At 38.1% G+C, this 19,964-nt stretch overlaps 1 protein-coding gene across 4 annotated transcripts in view; it reads left to right on the top strand.

Moving 5' to 3' along the window:
• Positions 1–19,964, top strand: part of RAPGEF4 (Rap guanine nucleotide exchange factor 4) — a 142,966-nt gene that overhangs the window by 103,935 nt on the left and 19,067 nt on the right. For all 4 annotated transcript variants that reach the window (XM_042822544.1, XM_042822542.1, XM_042822540.1 and 1 more), the window contains 9 exons: positions 365–480; positions 3,738–3,826; positions 5,606–5,684; positions 9,896–10,046; positions 11,257–11,345; positions 11,816–11,846; positions 12,080–12,158; positions 13,928–14,074; positions 15,249–15,346. In XM_042822544.1, the coding sequence (XP_042678478.1) occupies positions 365–480; positions 3,738–3,826; positions 5,606–5,684; positions 9,896–10,046; positions 11,257–11,345; positions 11,816–11,846; positions 12,080–12,158; positions 13,928–14,074; positions 15,249–15,346 (879 nt within the window). The remainder of the gene's footprint in view (positions 1–364; positions 481–3,737; positions 3,827–5,605; positions 5,685–9,895; positions 10,047–11,256; positions 11,346–11,815; positions 11,847–12,079; positions 12,159–13,927; positions 14,075–15,248; positions 15,347–19,964) is intronic.

Genomic DNA, 19,964 nt, shown 5'->3' with positions numbered 1-19,964 from the left:
GTACTAACTTACAGGTAGATGTACAGATGTTTTTACCATAGGACTCTAAAAAGATATTCTCAGCTTAATTTTACAGTTATTAAAGTCAGAGCAAATATATTCCAAAATTGAGCTGTAATTCTGTAACTCAAACCTGCAACCAAATACAAGCTGTTTTATGATCATTCGTAGTATAGAAAGTAAAATACACTATCATCCTGTATTGGAATTAGAGCATGCCTAGTAATTCAGCAATTAAATCAGCCCAGACAGAGTACCGTGCTAGAAAAATGATACATTATTGTGTTTGAGTTGTGCACTTTTTCAGAGTAACTAATCAGCCAAATCAGTGCAATTTCTTTCTTAATATTAACTTATCTTTCAGGATGTGGAAGCAAATACTGTGAGGCTCAAAGAACATGACCAGGATGTCTTGGTGTTGGAGAAGATCCCAGCAGGAAACAGAGTTTCTAATCAAGGAAGTTCACAGCCTCAACACAAGTATGTTACCATTCACCATTTTAGATGATGATTCACTTTTTCTTCTGTATTATTAACCAGACAATAGCATATCCTCTCAATCTATGGAAGAGTGCAGAATATATACAATTTTCTTTTATTTTTTTAATCATAAGCCCATCACTTGTCCCACAGTGCATAATACATCCATTTCTAGCCGTACACAAATTCTATGACTTTACACAATAATTCTGTAAGGATCTCACTGTAAATACTTATCTCATATAATAGCTTCTAAATAGACTACACATGGAGAATGCTGAAACCCCATTAAGCAGAGCTACTGTGTAAAAGACATGAGGAAATACACTGTTTTATTGTTAAGTGCAGATATTTTCATTCTGGATTTTAAATTCTGGATTATAAGTGTTTTATACATACTATTTATAAACAAATGATGATTTCATGCAATGAAAATCGCACAGCTTATCTTACAGAACAGGTTTGCACTGTAATAAAAATACTCCTTATAGTTTCTTTACTTTCTTTCTGAAAGGGGAAAAGTACATTTGTGTTTGGATGCTACTGTGATAAGAATGGACTGAGGCTATTATAATTCCAAATGTTGGTTAAACCCCCAAAGGGTTTGTAATTGCCTTATTTACAAGTGGATGGACAATTTCCTGTCACATAATCGTTTTCTTTAGAAAAGAAATTTGAATTCTTCACTTTTTTCTCAAAAAAAAAAAAAAAAAACCCAAAAAACAACAACAACAAAAAATTTATTTACTGGGGGGTAAATTGTGTTTCTGGGTATAGATTTTATCTGATCTGGGATTTCACATAAGTATTTTATCTGCAAAATTGAATATAAAGTTATGTAAAGACTTTTGAATAGTTAAATAAACCATTCTTTTTATTTCACACATTTCATGTATTTCAGAAACTACCATTTCATCCTTCACTTGATCTACTAGAAAAAAGATCAAAGAAATTATATACTCTTAGGGCTAATTTTTCCTCAAGTTTCTAGGGAAACTTGACTGCAGTCAGTGGATTTGCTTCTACAGCTGATGTGCACAGTAACTTGATCATAAACTTAAATCCATTTTCTTTGACCAAATACATGTTTTGAATACTTTCAAAAGTGACAATTTTATTTAAATGTATTTTAAATGGAACTTTCTTTGCAAACTCTTTGCAACAGCATTACTTCTATTACTTAACATTTTCTTGTTCAGCATTTGATAAAAATAGCTGGAGACATTAATGGTGCCAGGTTATTTTACAACTTACATTTCAGGACTATTCGCAGGTAAGTAAGAAGAATTCATTTCTGTAGATATTTTACGCAGGTGGCCAGCATTTGGGTCCCATCAATTTGCTAGTGAGGGAACTTTAGCTGATAACTATGACAGTGAACACAAGCAACATGAGAGAGGAAGTTACTTTGAAAGCTCACTGGCTGCTTTTCAGCAGTCATATTACTTTGTTAGCCCTGCATAGGCAACATCTTTTTGTTTAAAATCTTTCAAAGTGAGTTAACTGACTTGAAGATGATTTTTCCTTTTTTTCTTAATAGGTAGAGTAAATGGCTACTTTTATGCTTGAGAGTCCAAATCAAAGTTACTGCGTTCGGATTTATACAATGTGTTACTGGAGTTAGTTTGTTGAGTGCTCAGTACTTTGGAAAATCACTGGGCCTCAAAGAGAAGCTTCTTGAAGGCTTGCTGTTTTGCCTACAAGCAGATAGTTCACATCTCTGATGCTGTCTCTAAAGATGAACTGCCCTTTGGGCTTTGTTCACTAAACTGGTACATAGCATTTGAACTGGAGAAATGTTCTACAATCCAGAATTGTTCCCCAGCACATCCAGTCAAACAAGAAACTCATTTTCTCCATCTTCATCTTGGTGAAAACTTCATTTTGTGAGCAAATCCTCTGAGCTGTAGTTTGGATTCTATTGCCTCCTCTCCTGAGGAGATGTAGCTCCCAGAGCCATGGTTTCATACAGTGACAATTTTGCTTCAAAGCTCTGAAGTTCTCACTCCCAAGATCTAACTTCTCTCTTTATGGGTGATCACACTCATGCAGGATAAATCCAGCAGCCCTGCAAGTCACTTCACTGTTCATTTTCGCTTTCATATTCAGAGTACAGCAACCTGTGATTTCTCTGCTTCACTCACTTAGATACTTGGTTAGTATCTCTGTGAGAATGTGCACTGGCTTAACAAGTGTTTGTGTTCTTGGGACATCAATACAGTTTTTCCAAAGGGGTTGGCAGGTAAAAGAACTGTGACGGTCAGTGCTCAAAGTGAGGAGGAGCTCCCAGGAGCTCAGCTCCACCACTTATTTCTCAGCAGGAGCAAGTATCTTCACTTCTCAGGGTTTTTTCTTTCTTTCTTTCTTTCATTTTTTTTAAAGTTTCATACTTCATCATTTGGATTCCAAAAAAAAAAAAAAAAAAAGAAAGAAAGAAAAGAAAAAAAAGAAATGCAAAGATTGAAAGAGTGGAGGGAAAGATTAAAAAAAAAAAAAAATCTGATCTGCAAGGAGAGTCAAAAAAAAAAAAAAAGATGGCAGGACAAGTGTGGTACTATCCTGTGACATTCTGATCTGCTGGTTCTTAAAATGTTGCCTGTATTTCTGCATTGGACAGGGTAACCCAACTACTGCACTGGTCTAATCACCTCCTTCATTTTAGTCCTGGAAATGGTACAATAATCAGTTTATCCTCTTCCAAAAGCTTACTTTCCTCAGCTATCTAAGGTGTTACACAAATCTGAAGGTTCAGCGTGGTATTCATCTGCTCCCATCTTCTCATACCAGACCCTGTCAAAGATACTGGAGAAAATTGTTTGCTTGCTCTGACAGTGATACAAACCAGTTCTCATTTCATGCCCATAGTAAGTCTGTTAAGACCCTCTAATGACTACGAATTGCTGTCATTACTGAGATATTCATGCTCTGTGGAGAAGCATTTCTGATTGCACTTCCCTGGGTTTGCACCAGTGCAGTTCTGTTGATTGCAGCATAACTGTGGTGATGTTATAGGAGAGTACTTGTACAGGAAGGGGGCTGTCTGTCATCTCACTCTCCCTGGGTAGGATAGAGAGCGTTACTGTATGCATTACAAAGGGCAACAAAGACTGTGTGTGGTCTCATCCTAAGACACTCAGAAATTCTGGTCAGAGCAGGTTTTTGCACTTAGCACTCTTTATTTTCTCGCTTAGCGTGCAAATGTTTCTTGATTTCTTGTTCTGTCTATGAGACACTAACTGCTCCTTTCCCTCTCTCAGATATATTGTGATGTCAGGAACTCCAGAGAAAATTTTAGAGCACTTTCTAGAAACTATGCGCCTTGAAGCAACTTTAAATGAAGCAACAGGTGCGTGACAAAAACTGTATTGTTGTGGTTGTTATTACTGCATAAAGTCTTGCTGGCAGTGTGCTGTAACGTGATGTTTTGAAAAGAAACTAGTAGACGTTTTTCCCAGAATAAAAACTATGCAGTGAAACAACCTCAGAAAACATAAGAAATCCGGGATTAAAGACAACAATTCACTCTTTCTGCTCTATTGTATTTATACCTTCAGTTCTGAGTAGAACAGCAGAATCTCAGAAGATGCCAGACCACTAGTCAGAACTTTAAATAAGCACAGCTATAACGCCAGAAAAGAGCATGCATTACCACCAGAAGGTAATGGTACTCAAACTTATTATTTTGGTTGTCACCTGATACTTTGAACTGGCTTGATCCCTCCAGCCATTTTGTTGCATACGAGGATAAGCTTACTCACACTTTTATATCCTTATCGCATTATTTTTACATTGCTTGTTTGTGATACTTTCCTGTGTGCAGGGAAAGAAGGATTTTTACATAAAGGAGAAGAACTCAGCACACCATGGGCTGAGTCCCAAGAATGTAGGTTGCTGTAGCTGCACTTACTAGGATGCTTTTCATTAGTGTAAAGAGAACAGCGAATTTACCTCTAAGGATAGAAATATTTACTGCTTTACTATCAGTAAGTACTCTAATTTAGGAGAAAAAAAGAGATTCAGGAACAAAAATAATCCTTATTATGATAAAGTGATGCAGAGACTTTTATGTTAAGCTACAGGATATTGCTTTAGCAAGTTTTTTGACATTGCAGATGTCTAAAAAGTATATATTCAAAGCTGTTAATCCTCAGCTAGTCTGTTACTGACCTCAGCGTACTGGAGAGATGTGTACAGTGGACCATAAATAGTGGAAGAATTGAAAGATTACAGAAATCCTTCTACGCTGTATGTTTTAATCACTTTTAAGAATAACAATTATACTTCTCATAGATACCTAATTATTAGGATTACAGGCAGAATGCTCCTCTTTAAATCCGAAAGTATATAATAGCAACTTCACTGTTCATACTATGCCTGTATTTTATACGTTTTTCTTAACTAAATTGTTTTTCAAATCCTTTCAAACTTTGACCCTTACAACCAGTGACAAGATTATACACGCATCCCATGGGACAAAAATATCACAATTCACAAGCCAGGCTATTTTTAGGTTATAGGAGTTCAGACAGCTAGAAAATCTCAGTTTTGATTTTTGCAGTCCCTTAATTTAAGAACAGTTAAAATTCACCTTGTCCTGCGTATTATGCAAGAAAAAGTCCCACCATTCTGGAGATGCTTTGTCAACTGAGAGATTTTCAAATATGAATTACAGTGAGGCAATGGTGCAACGTCAGGCTGCAATTATCTCACCGTATTTTCTCTGACATCACTTGCTTACAGCATTTTGAAGTGTTTCTTTTACCTGAAAAGTTGCACTGTATAAGTGACTCCTCTAGATCTCTACACTCTTGAGGAGGAATATACCCAAATGTTTCATTTTTGTACAGACTATTCTAGTTTATTTTCTTTATGCTGGGCCAAACTTTCTTTTGACACAGGCAGAAACCTCTTAACATAAATGCAATTAAATCCAAACGAATGAGTAAAAGATTAATATTTCAGCACATATTGATTCATTTATATTTTCATACTTAATGTCTACAAAGTGCAAAATGACACCTTTATTATCTACCAAGAACTAATAAGGTTTTTTCACTTAAAGAAGCCTCATTCTTGTGTTCCCCCAAATGCTCAATTTGCTATTTTCTTTCTTTTCTTTTCACAGATTCTGTTTTAAATGATTTTATTATGATGCACTGTGTTTTTATGCCAAATAGTCAGCTCTGCCCAGCCTTGATGGCACAATATCCTTTTGTTACGGATAAGTTATTTTCCTTTTACAGCTTTCCATACCATTGATGGAACGCAAGCTTTTCCCTCTCAAGAATCAAATTGCATTTCATGGAGGCTGTGCCTTGTTGCCTTGTTGGTGGGTTCTCAGTGTCTGACTGACAGCTTGTCTTATAGTTCAACAAGTCTAAAATGGGTAGCATACAGCCATGATGCGATGCAGGCCTGGAGCATGGTGATTGTATCTTTCCTGGGTTATTGTTATACCAAGGAAAAGAAACCTGCTTTCCCTTCACCGGATAGCTGTTCAAGGCCAGGTTAGTTGGCCAGCTTGGTCTAGGGAAAGGTGTCCCTTCCAGCCCAAACAATTCTACGATTCTATAAGTAAAATTACGCACAAGTTTAGATCAGCCCTCCTTTATCCTTCCTCTTTCTGTTTTTCTTGATTTTTGCAAAACCACCGCACTAGGATTTAAACTAAAAGTACTGTGTTTTAGTGATTTCTGTGGCCCACTTTACAGGTTACAAGCCACAAACTGTCTCAAGCAAAAGAGTGCCTGAACTATTAGAACAGTGAGTAAGTGGTTCCTCGGCACTGTCATAATATGGCTATGAACAATAATATATAGTAGTTTATAGGAAGCTTTAACAAACTACAAAAAATCTGAATTGAATGTGAATACTTAGTAGAAAACACAGTTACATACCATCAGGAGTTGAAATCATTCTCATACTATCTTTGTCTTATGTAGAAGGCATCTGTAAAATTTCCATCCATGAGCTACTGGCAAGACGTGTCATTCAGAGAGCTGCTGGAGGCTGAAAAGTTTTGCTTGTGTGTTGTGACTTGAAGGAATCAAGTGATGGCGGGCATTAAATAAACATAAAATGTTTTCTGTTTTATAGATTTTTGACAAGAGGTATAACTTCAATTTGCTGGTGGTTTTTTGGTTTTTTTTGAATCAGATTGGTGTGAAAGTATGCACTTCTTGAAGCTCAGCAGGGCAAGTGACATCTGGGAAAGCTAACATCCTGAAACCACAAAATAGAGCATCGTGTCTTGTCTGGCAAGCTAGAGAATTCATTGTTACTACTAGCAAGGACAGTAATTGCTTTGAAAACCTTTGGACCTACAAAACTGGTCTATAGAAAATTGTTCATACACCTGCAACAAACACATTTTCCAAAACTCCATAGTTTTAGATAGCAAAAATATTATGAAGTACTGTTGCTGACAGCTTTAAGAAGAGGTAAAAGAAAAGAAAAGGACAGCAGTTTTGATTTTTTTTTTTTCTTTTTTTTTTCAGACTTGTCTAGGTTGTCTGTTAGTCAGTCAGTCCATTTGAGACCCAAGCTTGTCTGTCCTTCATTATAATAGTATACCTCTGATATCCAGTAATTAGGAAAATAAGACGCATAAGAAAATGCACCTCATTGTTCATAGGGGAAAGGCTTTTCTGAAGATAGACATTCACTTATTATGAAATCTATTCCAGAGAGGCTAAGACCAGTATGCTATTTAGTGGGTCATGGCAAGCATCAAGCTAATTCCTTTTCAGGTAGGAGGAAGAGAAGGGGCTGAAAGTAGCTAGTGTCCCACTGCTTTAGTGTCAGCTTTTCCTAGTGCTGAATTATTGTTTATTTTGGTCCATTTTGAATGTGGAAAATCAAACTGTGCTCTGTTGATTGTACCATTGAAATTTATTGTTGGAGTTGAAAGGTTGCTAACAAAGCTCATCTTTTTTGAGCAGAATCACGGTACAAAAATGTTTTCTGGCACTGTGAGACTGAAGAGAGGTTATTTATGCTCAGCGAGGAAATTAAAATGGTAAAAGAGAAATAAGAAAAGTGATTCAATCAGAGACACTGTTTTTGCTACAACTCCCAATTTTGAATCAATGAAAGACTATTTTCTTACACCCACGTTGGCTACTATTTTAGATGGCAGCAGGCAGGTATGAGTGGAGCTAAAACATTATAGTGCTTTCAAGTATAGTACAGGGTACACATTTTGGGTTTTTTTTCTTCCTTTTGGAAGAAAAGGTCATCTGTGTTTGGTCATCTATATGTTCTTCAAGACTGAAAGGAATGAATGGGTGCACCTTTTTGTTTAATTAACGATACAGGTTGCTCCTAACTCAGTGCTGTGCTGCCCCTTGGTACAGCTCATTTTTAATCACTAATGTGTATGGATGCTTCAATTTTAAAGAATCACATATTTCTTTATTAATTGGAAAGCAAAGAAAATGCTCCTTTGGTCCTCGATCATGTAATAAGCATGCATCCTGTCTGTTAGATCAAGACTCCTTCCCTCTTTACTGCACAGAAATGGAAAATTGTCAGAGCTACAGCTTGTCAGAAGGAGGGAAGATAAGTCACAAAATAAAACTTGATGTAGAGGAACACTTCCAAAAGTACATTTCAAAAGTACAGTTAGGGTAGTGCTCTTGGGGTAGAACAAGCCTGTGATCATGTGTGCAAGTTTTCATCTTTTAAGGGCCATTGTCTAAATACTTTCAAACACTCTTTTACTTTTTGTAGGCAATAGTCTTTTAGCATGTTTTCTTACGAAGGTTTAGTGAATTTCCTTTGCCACTGTGCCAGCAAAATAGTTTGCGTTCCACTGCAGTAACTGGTGCTGATTTTACAGAGCTTCCAGTCCAGCTAAATGTTCCCACACGGAGAGGAACAGATGTGAGAATTGATTTAATTTCCTAGTATGTGTTAGACAGAATTAGGTATATGTGTACAAAACTATGTTGGTGTTGATAAATATTTTACAATTATCTGACACTGCAAGAATACATGATATTTTACTTCTGATTGTGATCTGCATTGAATCTGTGTCCTGTAGGTCCCATAAAAATGGGAGAACCTTTCACTGACTTTCCCTGTGATAATGTTAATAAAAGAGCAATTAATAAAAATGAGCAGTAAAAATACAGAAAAATTACCAGTGCCTGTGGTGAGTCAGTTAATAAGAAAGTAAAAATAAGTGAAATAATTGCAGTGTTTGAAAAGTAAAAATGGCATGAGAGAAATGACTCAGTGGAATATTAAACTTGCTCCCTGAGACATTAGAGCACATAGCTTACAATATATTATTTACTTATGACCCTTCGGCTTACTTACTCCCATAAATACACTGACATGTTTAGTTCCCTAGTCATTTGAAGCCTTTCTGAATGAAATTAAAATGCAAATGTCTGAAAGTTTGTCAGTCAAGTGTGTGCCCCAGTAACCCCTGTATCATGTCGAATCTCTGCAGGGATTTGGGGCTGGAGGATCATTTGTAAAGTGTGAGTTAACAGATACTTTTTCCCATAGCATTTTATTAGTACAATGTATGTTAACATTTGTTAGAGAAAACAGCAGTAATCTTGTTATAATTATAAATAAGAAGCTTAAAATGTACGTCTTAGATACTTTTTTTTCTAATTAATATTCACATTTTCTAATTAATATTTTAAAATCTTTTGTTTGAGCAATGGAAATTGCAGCTTGAAAGGATACTGAACCTCACAATTTTTGTAATGCAGACACTTCAGCATGAAAAAGATCAGTTAAGTGTTTCCCAGCTTTTCTTACTGTCCCTTACAAAATAACTGTCACAAAGTGTTGTTTCCCAAATATCCTGTAATTGTTGTTAGAATGGAAACTATGATTTCTTCATATATAAGGGAAGCTGCTACAAAATTTATTCTCTTAGACCATGTCTGTGGTCAGTTAAGCCTGTGAACTAGGTTCTCCTACTATAAGGGAATTGAGGTTCACCCTGCTTTATGGTAGCTTCTGTAAATAAAAGATATGGCACTGGTGTTTCACTCCAGAATCATACTGGAATTGTGTATGAATACGAAGTGACATTTTTCTGCCACAGCCTCCAAAGAAGCACAGGAAAGAACATCCTTCTTCAGTCTTAACCATTAATTCTGCTCTCTGTTATTCCAAATGTCATTTCTGCTCTGTTCCTCCACAGCAACTTTCTCTGTGGCGGCACTGTTCATTCCTGCTCTGTTTAGTGACCTCACTGTCTTCTTACTTTTTAGTATGAGTATTAAAGTTTCACAAACCTTTATGCTAGCAACAGTCAGAAATCAAAAGTATATAGTGGAAAGTTACATTTGAACACCCTGCAAATGGGTTGTTGGAATTCACTTGTTTGTAAAATCGTACTGGTTCTGATACTTTCAATCACTGATCATTTTCCTTGACACCATGGCACTTATCATGCCCAGCCTTCCCAGGGTACAGAGCAAGAGAAAATGGATTATTCTCTCAACAATAAAAGGCGAGTCATTCGACTGGTTCTTCAGTGGGCTGCTTTATATGGAGATTTGCTACAAGAGGATGAAGCAGCAATGGCCTTTTTGGAGGTAGGAGGTGTACTGGAAAGTATTTACATAGCAAGATAAGTTGAAAGCCTGTTCAGAACATGTTGAACTCTGGTACAAAGTAAAGAGAAGTGGATCACTTCAGAGTGCAAACTCATAACTATGTTTAATTGGTTTTTAGCCGCAGTCAGTATACACAGAACAGCAGAATTTGAGCTATTGTTGGATCTCTGAAATTATCTGCTGGAGCTGCACATCCTATTGAAAGTTCTGCATGGGTAGACTGTTGAACAAGAATACATTAAGTTGCTTTTTTTGGTGGGCATTGTCTAAGCTACAGTGAGCTTTGGTTAATGTTTAAATTCTTCTACAGATTTATACTGAACTAAACCAAACAGATCTGGAGCACAAAGGCAGATTATTGGTTGCCGCCATGAGGATGATAGTTTAATTAGCACAGAAGAGCAATTAATCAACGACAGTGTTCAAGAAAGGGAGAAGTAAAACATGGGTGGAGATAAGTCTTCCCAAAATATGGATCTGAATGAAAATAATTCTCTGAATGAAGATGTTGAAAGTAGGATCAAAGGCAGGAAGACAGTAAAGGGAAGACAAGGTCACAGAAGTCAACTGCAGAAAAGATTTTAAGTAGAACAAGGTTTCAAGTGCTCCATATCATGGAGAATGTGTGTGATGCACTGGTTCCACATTTTGTCTGAGAAGAGATCATGAGCACCTCAGAAAAAAAGTGGAATACAAAGTATAGAAGCCAGAATCCAGGATTGTGCTGGAAGAGAGGAATTCAAAGCCATGACTGAAAATAGTACAGTAATAGAAATTGAAGATTAGACGGGAGATGGGCTTATGCTAGTAAGCATGGTCAAGATTGCTGGGTGATTTTATGTTTTGTTTTTTAACACAAATGAAAGAAATTGCTTTTACTATCAATAACAGTGATAAGGGAAGAATGGTTTTTTAAAAAAATCACTAGCCTACAAAAACAAAAAACCAAAAAACACCAGTTGTTGTGCCACATTAATTATGAATCCTCTTTCTTTTCTCCTTGATAATCTGAAAATGCAGTATTTGCACAAGCAGTGAGTGGCTGAACAGTAGTATAAGTAAATACTTATGTCTAGATTAGCGTTCTTTATTATCATTAAACTATCAGATGTCATCTCATAAGCCTCTATCCTTAGTATTGCCCATTTACCCCTATAGTTATTTAAAGAGTATTCTATGTCATTTACAGGAATTTTATGTATCTGTGTCGGATGATACCAGAATGATTGCAGCACTAAAGGAGCAACTTCCAGAGCTAGAGAAAATTGTAAAGCAAGTGTAAGCAAAAAATTATGCTTCCTTCTTTCTTGTTCGTTGCTCTTTTTCCCAGGAAATAGATGAAGAAAATTATTTCTTATATCTTTTAAAAGTGTGTTTTGTGAATGGCACTCAGTCGCTGCAGACTGAATGTTTTCATGCAGACTTGTTTGGATGAATGCCTGTGACCCCATCTTTCCATGTAATTCTTGCATACACCGGACTGCCTCATAGAAGCGTTGGCAGAAGGAATAAGAAATTATGTATACACCATTTAAACTATACTGCGTGCTTGCGTGAACTTCGTGTAGTATTTTCTGTGCCTTTGTTGTGATATAGCTTACCTGTAGTATCATCTAGTCTTCTTTCCTAAATACAAACAAGAAGGTGTTGATACTCTAGTTTGACAAGTGGTCTGTGTTCTTTGTGCTTTGTGCACAAAATCTTTTAGGCAATATCTAATGATACGTACTGTATTTTAAATTTTATAGAGCTGAGGAACCTAAAGCACCACAAAAGAAGGTAAGATAATTTATTTCTGTTTCCTAAATAAAAACTTTAGGATGGCAAACTTCTAAGCATCTTCTCTTTAGTAATTTGGGATTTATTAAAACAAGACATTCAGATATAACTTTTAACTTTGTGTCAAATTTTGCATTGCTACCCTTTTTCCTGCCATTGATCTTTTTTAAATTCAGATCTATACCCTAATGTTTATTCTTGCCATAATGTGAATCCTGGTGATTAATTTTCAGCACAAAGTTCTTCTGCAGCTGTTTAACACAAGTGATGACAGAGCACAGAAACGCCAACCTATCAGGGGCAGCGATGAAGGTGAGTTCCTTCTCTGAAGAGTCTTCTTGAGCCCTGGGATTTGCAGTAAAGTTGCCTCTCTGAAAGCAAAGGGTCTGAAAATAAATAACAGCACTAACAGTTTAGAAGTCTGGCCTGAAGCAAACTTTGCATTTTCTGAACCAACATTCTCCATCGTTGCTTTGAAATACTCCCGATCTTTTCTCATCTGTGTGCTATAAAGCACTGTGCTTCCTCAGAATAAGAATGTAGCAACCTTTAAAACCGGGGATGGACAAAACAGGCAAGAACCAATACAGACAGTGTCCATGCAGGTAGTGTCAGTGCAATAAGTATTTGATGCTGAAGGTCGTGTTTGAGTCCCTTTCTCTTCTGTATAGTTTGAGCTAATACGTACAGCTGTTTCACCAGAAATGCTCCTTTGTGAGATGTGAGTGGAGCAGATAATCATTCCCTGGAGCTCTGCCGTGTGGCACACAGCCTAGAAAACGGAATCTGCTCTTTTGCCCTATTGGTATTGTGTGACTCTGTGGAGAGATCAAGGTAAAATTTACAGCAGTGTGTTAGACTGTCATTTTCAGTTGTACTGGCTTTTCAAGTTGTCATTCACTTTAGGCAGGAAAAAGCACTTCTATATAACAACATCCTGAGATCTGTTCAGTGTAAACCAAATATACATTCTTTAAAACTAATATATCTGGGGATTTCTTTGCAACTGCCTGGGTCTGTCCCTCGATGGTTCTGGTGCATCTTCATCACAAAAAATACCTTCCGCTACAGAACGTTTGAACTTAAGGGGTAGCTCTTGCTACTGCACAATGATAAAAATAAGGGAACAAAACGCAAAGTCATTTATCTGAGAAAGCCAATTGCATTTCAAAAGCAGGAGGTAAATATATATGAACAGCAGAAATCTTGCCATGCATCCAGTTCCTGTTGTTCATCTCAGTGTTTCTTCTCTGTCTACAAAGAGCAAAACAATTGCTACAGCCCTGAAAGTACTACTTCTCCTGTCTGTGTGGACAGAAATTAACTGCTGCTTTCATATGACTGTACCTTTCTCATTTGTAGTGCTGCCAGCAAAGCGAGCCTTGAAAATATGTAGACAACCATAACTCCTGAGACTCCTTAGCTTGGCTTGACAGCTCAGCTGAGGGAGTATTTTGCTACCTTCTGTCTTAAATTCATGTCACGGCATGCTGCCTTGCTTTTTTCAGCCTAATGTTCTATTGTATTGATTCCTAGGTTTGTGTATAAGCATGTGAGCCAATGTGTATTGTACACTCAAGTTTTAATGAATTTTACTTCACTGTCTACAGTATTCCTGTGTCAGAAACATACTTGCCTGTAAAAAAATTACTGCAGTACAGTTTTAGTTCTGGTTGTAACCTGAACTTTATTTTCAAAACTATTTTGTGAAATGAAAAGTATTTTACTGTAATTAAGAGAGTTTTTCTGACTCCTGAAAGCAATTGTACTATTATAATATCTGTACTATTATAATATCTGGGACATAATAAAGTACCAGGTGAAACTAGCATCCATAAGTAGCATAGCAGTACTAAAATGGGAGTACTTCGTGTTTTACTGAAAGCTCTAGGAAGTCAGAGATTTCTAGGCTAGAAATTGTAGAATGTCTGAAGAATGGGGAATTATCAAAACAGTAATGACTTGTTTTTGCTTTTGTTCTTTCATTTGTGAGCAGTGGTTAACAAAATGAAAGCAGTTTGCGCAATAACATCTCTGTGATTGTTACATGCGGCATACATCATGGAATGGTTTTTCTCCAGTTCTTTTTAAGGTGTACTGCATAGACCAAACCTATACCACTATCCGCGTGCCGGTGTCTTCATCTGTGAAGGAAGTGATCAGCGCAGTAGCAGATAAGCTGGGTTCTGGAGAAGGCCTTATCATAGTAAAGATGAGTTCAGGAGGAGGTACTGTATTTCCATTATGTTAAATGTTTCTCATAGTGAAAGAGAAGGTCAGGAGGGATTGAAAAGCAAGACTAATTCAGTCGTGGTTTTATTACCGTATGCACGTTCGGCTAGTACAAGCTATGTCTGAGGCAAGTCCTGTCCACGCTGCAGGCACAGACTGCAGCTCACATGGCATACAGGGAAAATGAGCAGCTGTGTATCTGCATGTATCTGAATAGAGCTACCCCAAGTTCCCTTCAGTGTAGAACTTTCAGTTTTCTTAACAGCAGAACTATGAGGTAAACATGGATGTCGGTTTAGATGAAGAATCAGAAGCAGCAAAAAATGCTGCAGTGCTGACAGTCCCATATTGGTCCATGTCAGTCTGACCTCCATTTAGCATCTTTGTGCCAAGCCCACTGACCTGGTGTTGGCAAAGGGTCAAGAGTCAGCCCCCTACTGTAGTCTGTAGAAATGGGAGAGTGACCTCAGGGTGGGTTCTGCTGGAGAATTAGCCTTGCTAAAGTGCTCTGGTTGAGTATGATTGTGAGGACATGCAGCGCTAATGAGAGCTGTTTCGGAAGGCATTTTTGTAGACAGTGATGCCTGCCAAAAACATTCACTTCCTGAGGACTGACACCAGGCAGCTCTTGTTTTTGCAGTTGCAGCAATTTTTTATTGTCAGATTTGCTGACAGCCAAATCTCTCTCTGACAGAGATTTTTGTAAGTTACCTCATTATGTTTTCTTTACCTGCAATGTGATGTTCTTTTAGAACTGCTGCAATGAGATCTGAATACAGTTACATTTCATCACCTTCTTATGCAGTTATGTTCCAGGGAAATTTCTAGCAGGAACAGCTCTCCACATGCTTAAAGCTCAGACAAAAATGAAGAGTTGTAATGATTGCTAGGTTTTTGCAAGTAGTTCCTAGAGATGTCAGACTTCTCTTAAACTCCCTGCACAGATTGAGGCCAAGATTTTGGTTCTTGATGCCACTTCCAAATGAGACTCGCTGGGGCTGAGCTTCTGATGTTTCTTCACAAAGAGGACCTTATTGCCATCTAGTTCTGTCCTGGACATGCATTGGTTGACTGTAAAATTTGTTCCCAGAACGCTGATTTTTGCAGCTGGGTCAGTCCTGCTGTCAATTCTGCAAATATTTAATGAAGTCTTCCATTTCATGTTTACAGAAAAAGTTGTGCTCAAGCCTCATGATGTTTCAGTGTTTACAACTCTCAGTGTTAATGGACGACTCTTTGCTTGCCCGCGTGACCAGTTTGATTCACTGGTATGTATGTATGCAGTGCTCAGAAAGTTCAGCTCCTCAGTTAATTTGAATGCTTGGTATTTTTTGTATTATCAACGCTTTGGGTAGAAACTAGTGGAAATACTCACAATGAAGGACTTGTAATAGTTCTATGGGACAAGCCGTGAAATGAAAATGGAGTCATGTAATCATTTCCTAAACTAAAACAGAAATCCACTTGATCCACCTGACAGAACTTGATTCCAGTATTCTCTGTGTCATGCTGAGCATGTAGGAAGAGCTGAATATTATCACCAATACAAACAGTAATTCCTGATTACAAAATTAACTCCTGGTGGCCACAAGGATATATTAGAGAATACAGATGTTTGTAATTGCAGCATTATGAAGACTTGGTTCTGACAGTAAATTCCTTAGAATCTTCTCTATCTGAGCCCCAATAAATACTCAAAATCTCTGATTCTAACTAGAATTACAGAACATATTCCTCCTAGAATGTCTTTTTTTTTTTTTTTTTTAAAAGAAAAATTGCTTATAAGTACTTACAGTTTATACAGCTATTCTAACAATCTCATGGGGTCTGCTTTTACAGGGTTTGATTTGACTGTACTTTTTGTTCCTTTTATTTCATTAAAAACAAATGTCATTGCCAAGTCATGTCAGCATGAACTCTGTTACTCCTACCCTTGTTTCAGCCTCCTGTGTGCCTTTAACAAGCCACTTACTATGTATGCCTGATTTCTTTTATAGATATGGTAAAATCTGTGCTTTGCTGCTGAGTTCAATTTAGTAACCAGGGAATGCACATACAGCATACTGTACTTCCATGCAGGGATATGTCTTGTTCAGTTTATTAAATTCTGATGCTCCCTCAAGGTTAATTAATCCTGCTAAATAGATACCTGTGTGAGGCATTCTACTCTAAAGTGAGGTTGCATCAGTACAATGTTGAGTACTTTCATATGGCTTTGCATGTCTGTGCAGACATACCTTTGGCAGCATACTGTCTTGGCTTTCTGTGCCTTTTCTCCTCTGCTGCCTATCTACCTTGGATCAAGGCTTTAATATATACATCAACTGCAAAAGGAAAATCCAGGCGAGCGTACCCCGGTAGTGTGCAGTACAGGCATGCCAGTAACAACGAACTAGGAGAAGGCTGAGGTACTGAAGAGCTTTTTTTGCCTCAGTGTTCACTACTGACTTCTCTACACACAGCCCTTGAGCAGATTATTCAGAAGGTGAGAGAACTGGAGGATGATGCCCCTCCTGCTGTATGCGAAGATCAGGTTCATGACTACCAGGAACTGCATATTCATAAGTCTATGAGTCTGGATGCATCCCAGAGTCCTGGGGGAAGTGGCTGACGTAGTCACAGTGATCAGGTGAAGGCCCTGGTCACTGGAAAAAAGGCCGTAGAAAAAAGGGTAGAAAAGATGTCCATGGGACTGCCAACCTGTTAGCCTTACCTCAGTGCTGGGGATGATCATGGAGCAGATACTCCAGGAAGCTAAGACACATGGAAGAGAGGCAGGTCCTGCCTGACCAACCTTGTCACTGTTCATGATGGTGTAGCTGTGTCAGTGGACAAGGGAAGAGACACTGATGTAATCTATCTGGACTTCAGTAAGGCCTTTGACAAGGTCTGCCATAATATCCTTCTCTCCAAATCAGAATGAAATGGATTTGATGGATGGACCATTCAGTGGATGAGGCACTGGTTGTTAGGTCATACCGAGAGTGGTAGTCAATGGCTCAATATCCAGATGGAGACTGGGGACAAGTGGTGTCCCTCAGGGGTCGGTAATGGGACCAGTGCTCTTTAACATCTTCATCAATTATATCAACAGTGGGATTGAGTGCACCCTCAATAAGCCTGTGGATGACACCAAGCTGAGTGCAGTCAACGCACCAGAGGGATGGGATGCCATTCAGATTGATCTAGAGGACTTGAGCAAAGAGACCAGGAGAGTCCCATGAGTCTCAACAAATCCAAGTGCAGGGTCTTGCACCCGGGTCATGGCAACCTCAACTATCAGTGCAAGCTGGAGGGTGTAATGTAAGAACAGAGCACAGCCCTGCCAAAGGACTTTGGGGTTCTGGTAGATGGTAAGCTGGGCGTGAGCCAGCAACATGCCCTTGCAGCCCAGAAGGACAATTGTATCTTGGGCTGCATCAAAAGAACCGTGGCTAGCAGGGCAGGGTAGATGATCTTGCCCCTCTGTTCTGTGTTGGCGAGACCTCACTTGGGGTACTGTGTCCAGATGTGGAGTCCTCAGTACAGGAGAGACGTGGACCTGTTGGAGCAGGTCCAGAGGAGGGACGCGAAAACGATCCGAGGGATGGAACACGTCCCATGTGAGGCTGAGAGAGCTGGGACTGTTCAGCCTGGAGAAGAGAAGGTTCTGGGAAGACCTGAAAGCAGCTTTTCAGTATCTAAAGGGAATTTGTAATAAAGAAGGGGACAGACTCTTCGGCAGGGTCTGTTGTGATAGGACAATGGGAAATGGATTCAAAGTAATGGAGGGGATATTTTGATTGGACATAAGGAAGTTTTTTCAATAAGGGTGGTAAGGCACTGGCACGGGTTGCCCAGAGAGGTGGTAGATTACCTGGCCTTGGAGACATTCAAGTCAGGCTGAACAGGGCTCTGAACAGCCTGATCTAGCTGTAGTGTCCCTGCAGGAGAGTTGGACCAGATTGCCTTTGAAGGTCTCTTCCAACTCAAACAAGTCTAAGTGCTCCAAATGCTACAGTGAGCTCTGAGCAGCTACAGGACTGCAGTGTGCTAGTCTTTGTCAATTGGACAGGCTTCGATAGGAACTACGGGGTGAACACTCAGCACCTTGTATGAAGCTCTCAGCACTGCACGACAGAATTCATCTCCTTATCAACTGCATTTTTTCAAAGAGGTATAAACAACTTCAAAAATCTTATGACCTTCCTCCCTCCCAATTTAATCCTTTTATATTCTGGTTTCTTGCTGCAGCCTATTGGGTGCATTTATTTGTATTGCACTTGACAGTTCCCATGTGAATATTGTTCTGGATCAGACAAATTTGCAAGTATGCAGTGAGTTTACATCTATGTGCTTCTTTCCTAGTCTTGGAAAACATGTGTTTGTTATGGTAACAGCTATGTTGTATTTGTTTCCAAATAGGGGAAATAAGCCCGAAGTCTTATTCCACAAATTTCCACGCAATAAGATTTTCTACACATAACTGTATTTTTCATTCATACTTTGTCTTCAACTGAAGAAACTTTTGGGTTTATGCAAATCCCAGGCTGTAAGGTTGATGGCTGTCCTGAGGTTTTTCTTAAGATAATGTTATACTTAAATACTTTATTTAAAAAATTGTAGATGGATATTTAAAGGCAATAATGTCTGTGGGTAAGTTTAATTATTTTTAATGATATGTATATTTAAATAACATCATATTTGTATATGATGGAATTTGACATAAAGGCTTTCCCTAGCAAGAACTCAAACAGAAATAAAGCTACAATACTGTGTATTGTTGATGTATTAATCCAGTCACTTTTTTTCTGTAGGTAATAGAATATTCCTTTATAGAAGACAGTTGATTTAATAAGCTCAATTTTAGTGCTACAGTACGTAAATATGGCCTGTTAATCTTCCAGACTCTATTCAGTTGCTACTCAGAAAGGAGCCTGTTGACAATTCCCTGCTCTGCAATTAACTAACAAAGACCTTGTAAGACATAGAGAAACTTGTGAGTGAACTCTACTGCCCTCTCCTGGAAACAAAACAATTAAAACGTGGGTTTGCAAGGAGCTTTACTGATGTTTTCCCAATGGAAATTTCAGAATGCATGTGAACTTGCAAGATTGTTTGTTAGTGTTTAGCCGGGGCTGGCTCAAATCTGTTGACCTTAATATATACAGCAGGTTAATTCAAAAGTGCCTTGATCTCAAGCCATGTTTTAAATCTCTTCAGTGTAAGATCTACTTATGTGCAACACCGTAGATCACATTACTTTTATTGGATGGTATGGAATTGTCTTTCGAAAATACTTTATACTTGAACGGTATAAAGAATTCTTTCTTAAAGAATTCTTTCTTATAAGACCGCATGTTTATAATTTTCATTACCGTAATGAGGAGTTTTGCAATCAGGTAATAGTGCATCGTGGTACTGACAAAGAGAAAGTATGAGCATGTTTTAAATGCCTCACATAAATGAGCAGAAGATCTTGCAATCACTGCAGATGTCTGAAATATGGTGGGTGTAATAATTCTCATTGGTATGGTCAGTAATTTACAGAAGTATCTGGCTTGTGCTTTGTGACTCAGTTGTTTGTGTATGTGAAAGAGGAAATTGATAACAAAAGCTTTGTGAACAGACCTATGCTCCTAAACAAATAAGCATGCTTAAGGAGCAAAACGCACATTATTTCTGGCTTCAAATTCTAGAACAATGCTAATAATAACATACTGACAACAGTCTCTCTTACTTCCTTACAGTACCTCTGAAGTAATTTTAGAATTTCACTCAGCATCCTCTGCATAGTGGTTTTTTATTTTTGCATAGGACTTCTCTTTTCCTAATGCCAGCCTGTGCAAAACAGCAAATTTCAGCTTTCCTATTAGAAGCAGGTGCAGGGAAATGGTCACACTGAAA

This window comes from Centrocercus urophasianus, unplaced genomic scaffold (assembly GCF_019232065.1).
Source record: "Centrocercus urophasianus isolate 14NV4802_14NV808 unplaced genomic scaffold, USGS_Curo_1.0 seq_20, whole genome shotgun sequence".
Classification (NCBI taxonomy): domain Eukaryota; kingdom Metazoa; phylum Chordata; class Aves; order Galliformes; family Phasianidae; genus Centrocercus; species Centrocercus urophasianus.
The sequence above is the reverse complement of the archived record's forward strand: the minus strand, read 5'-3'. Positions and strand labels throughout refer to the sequence as shown.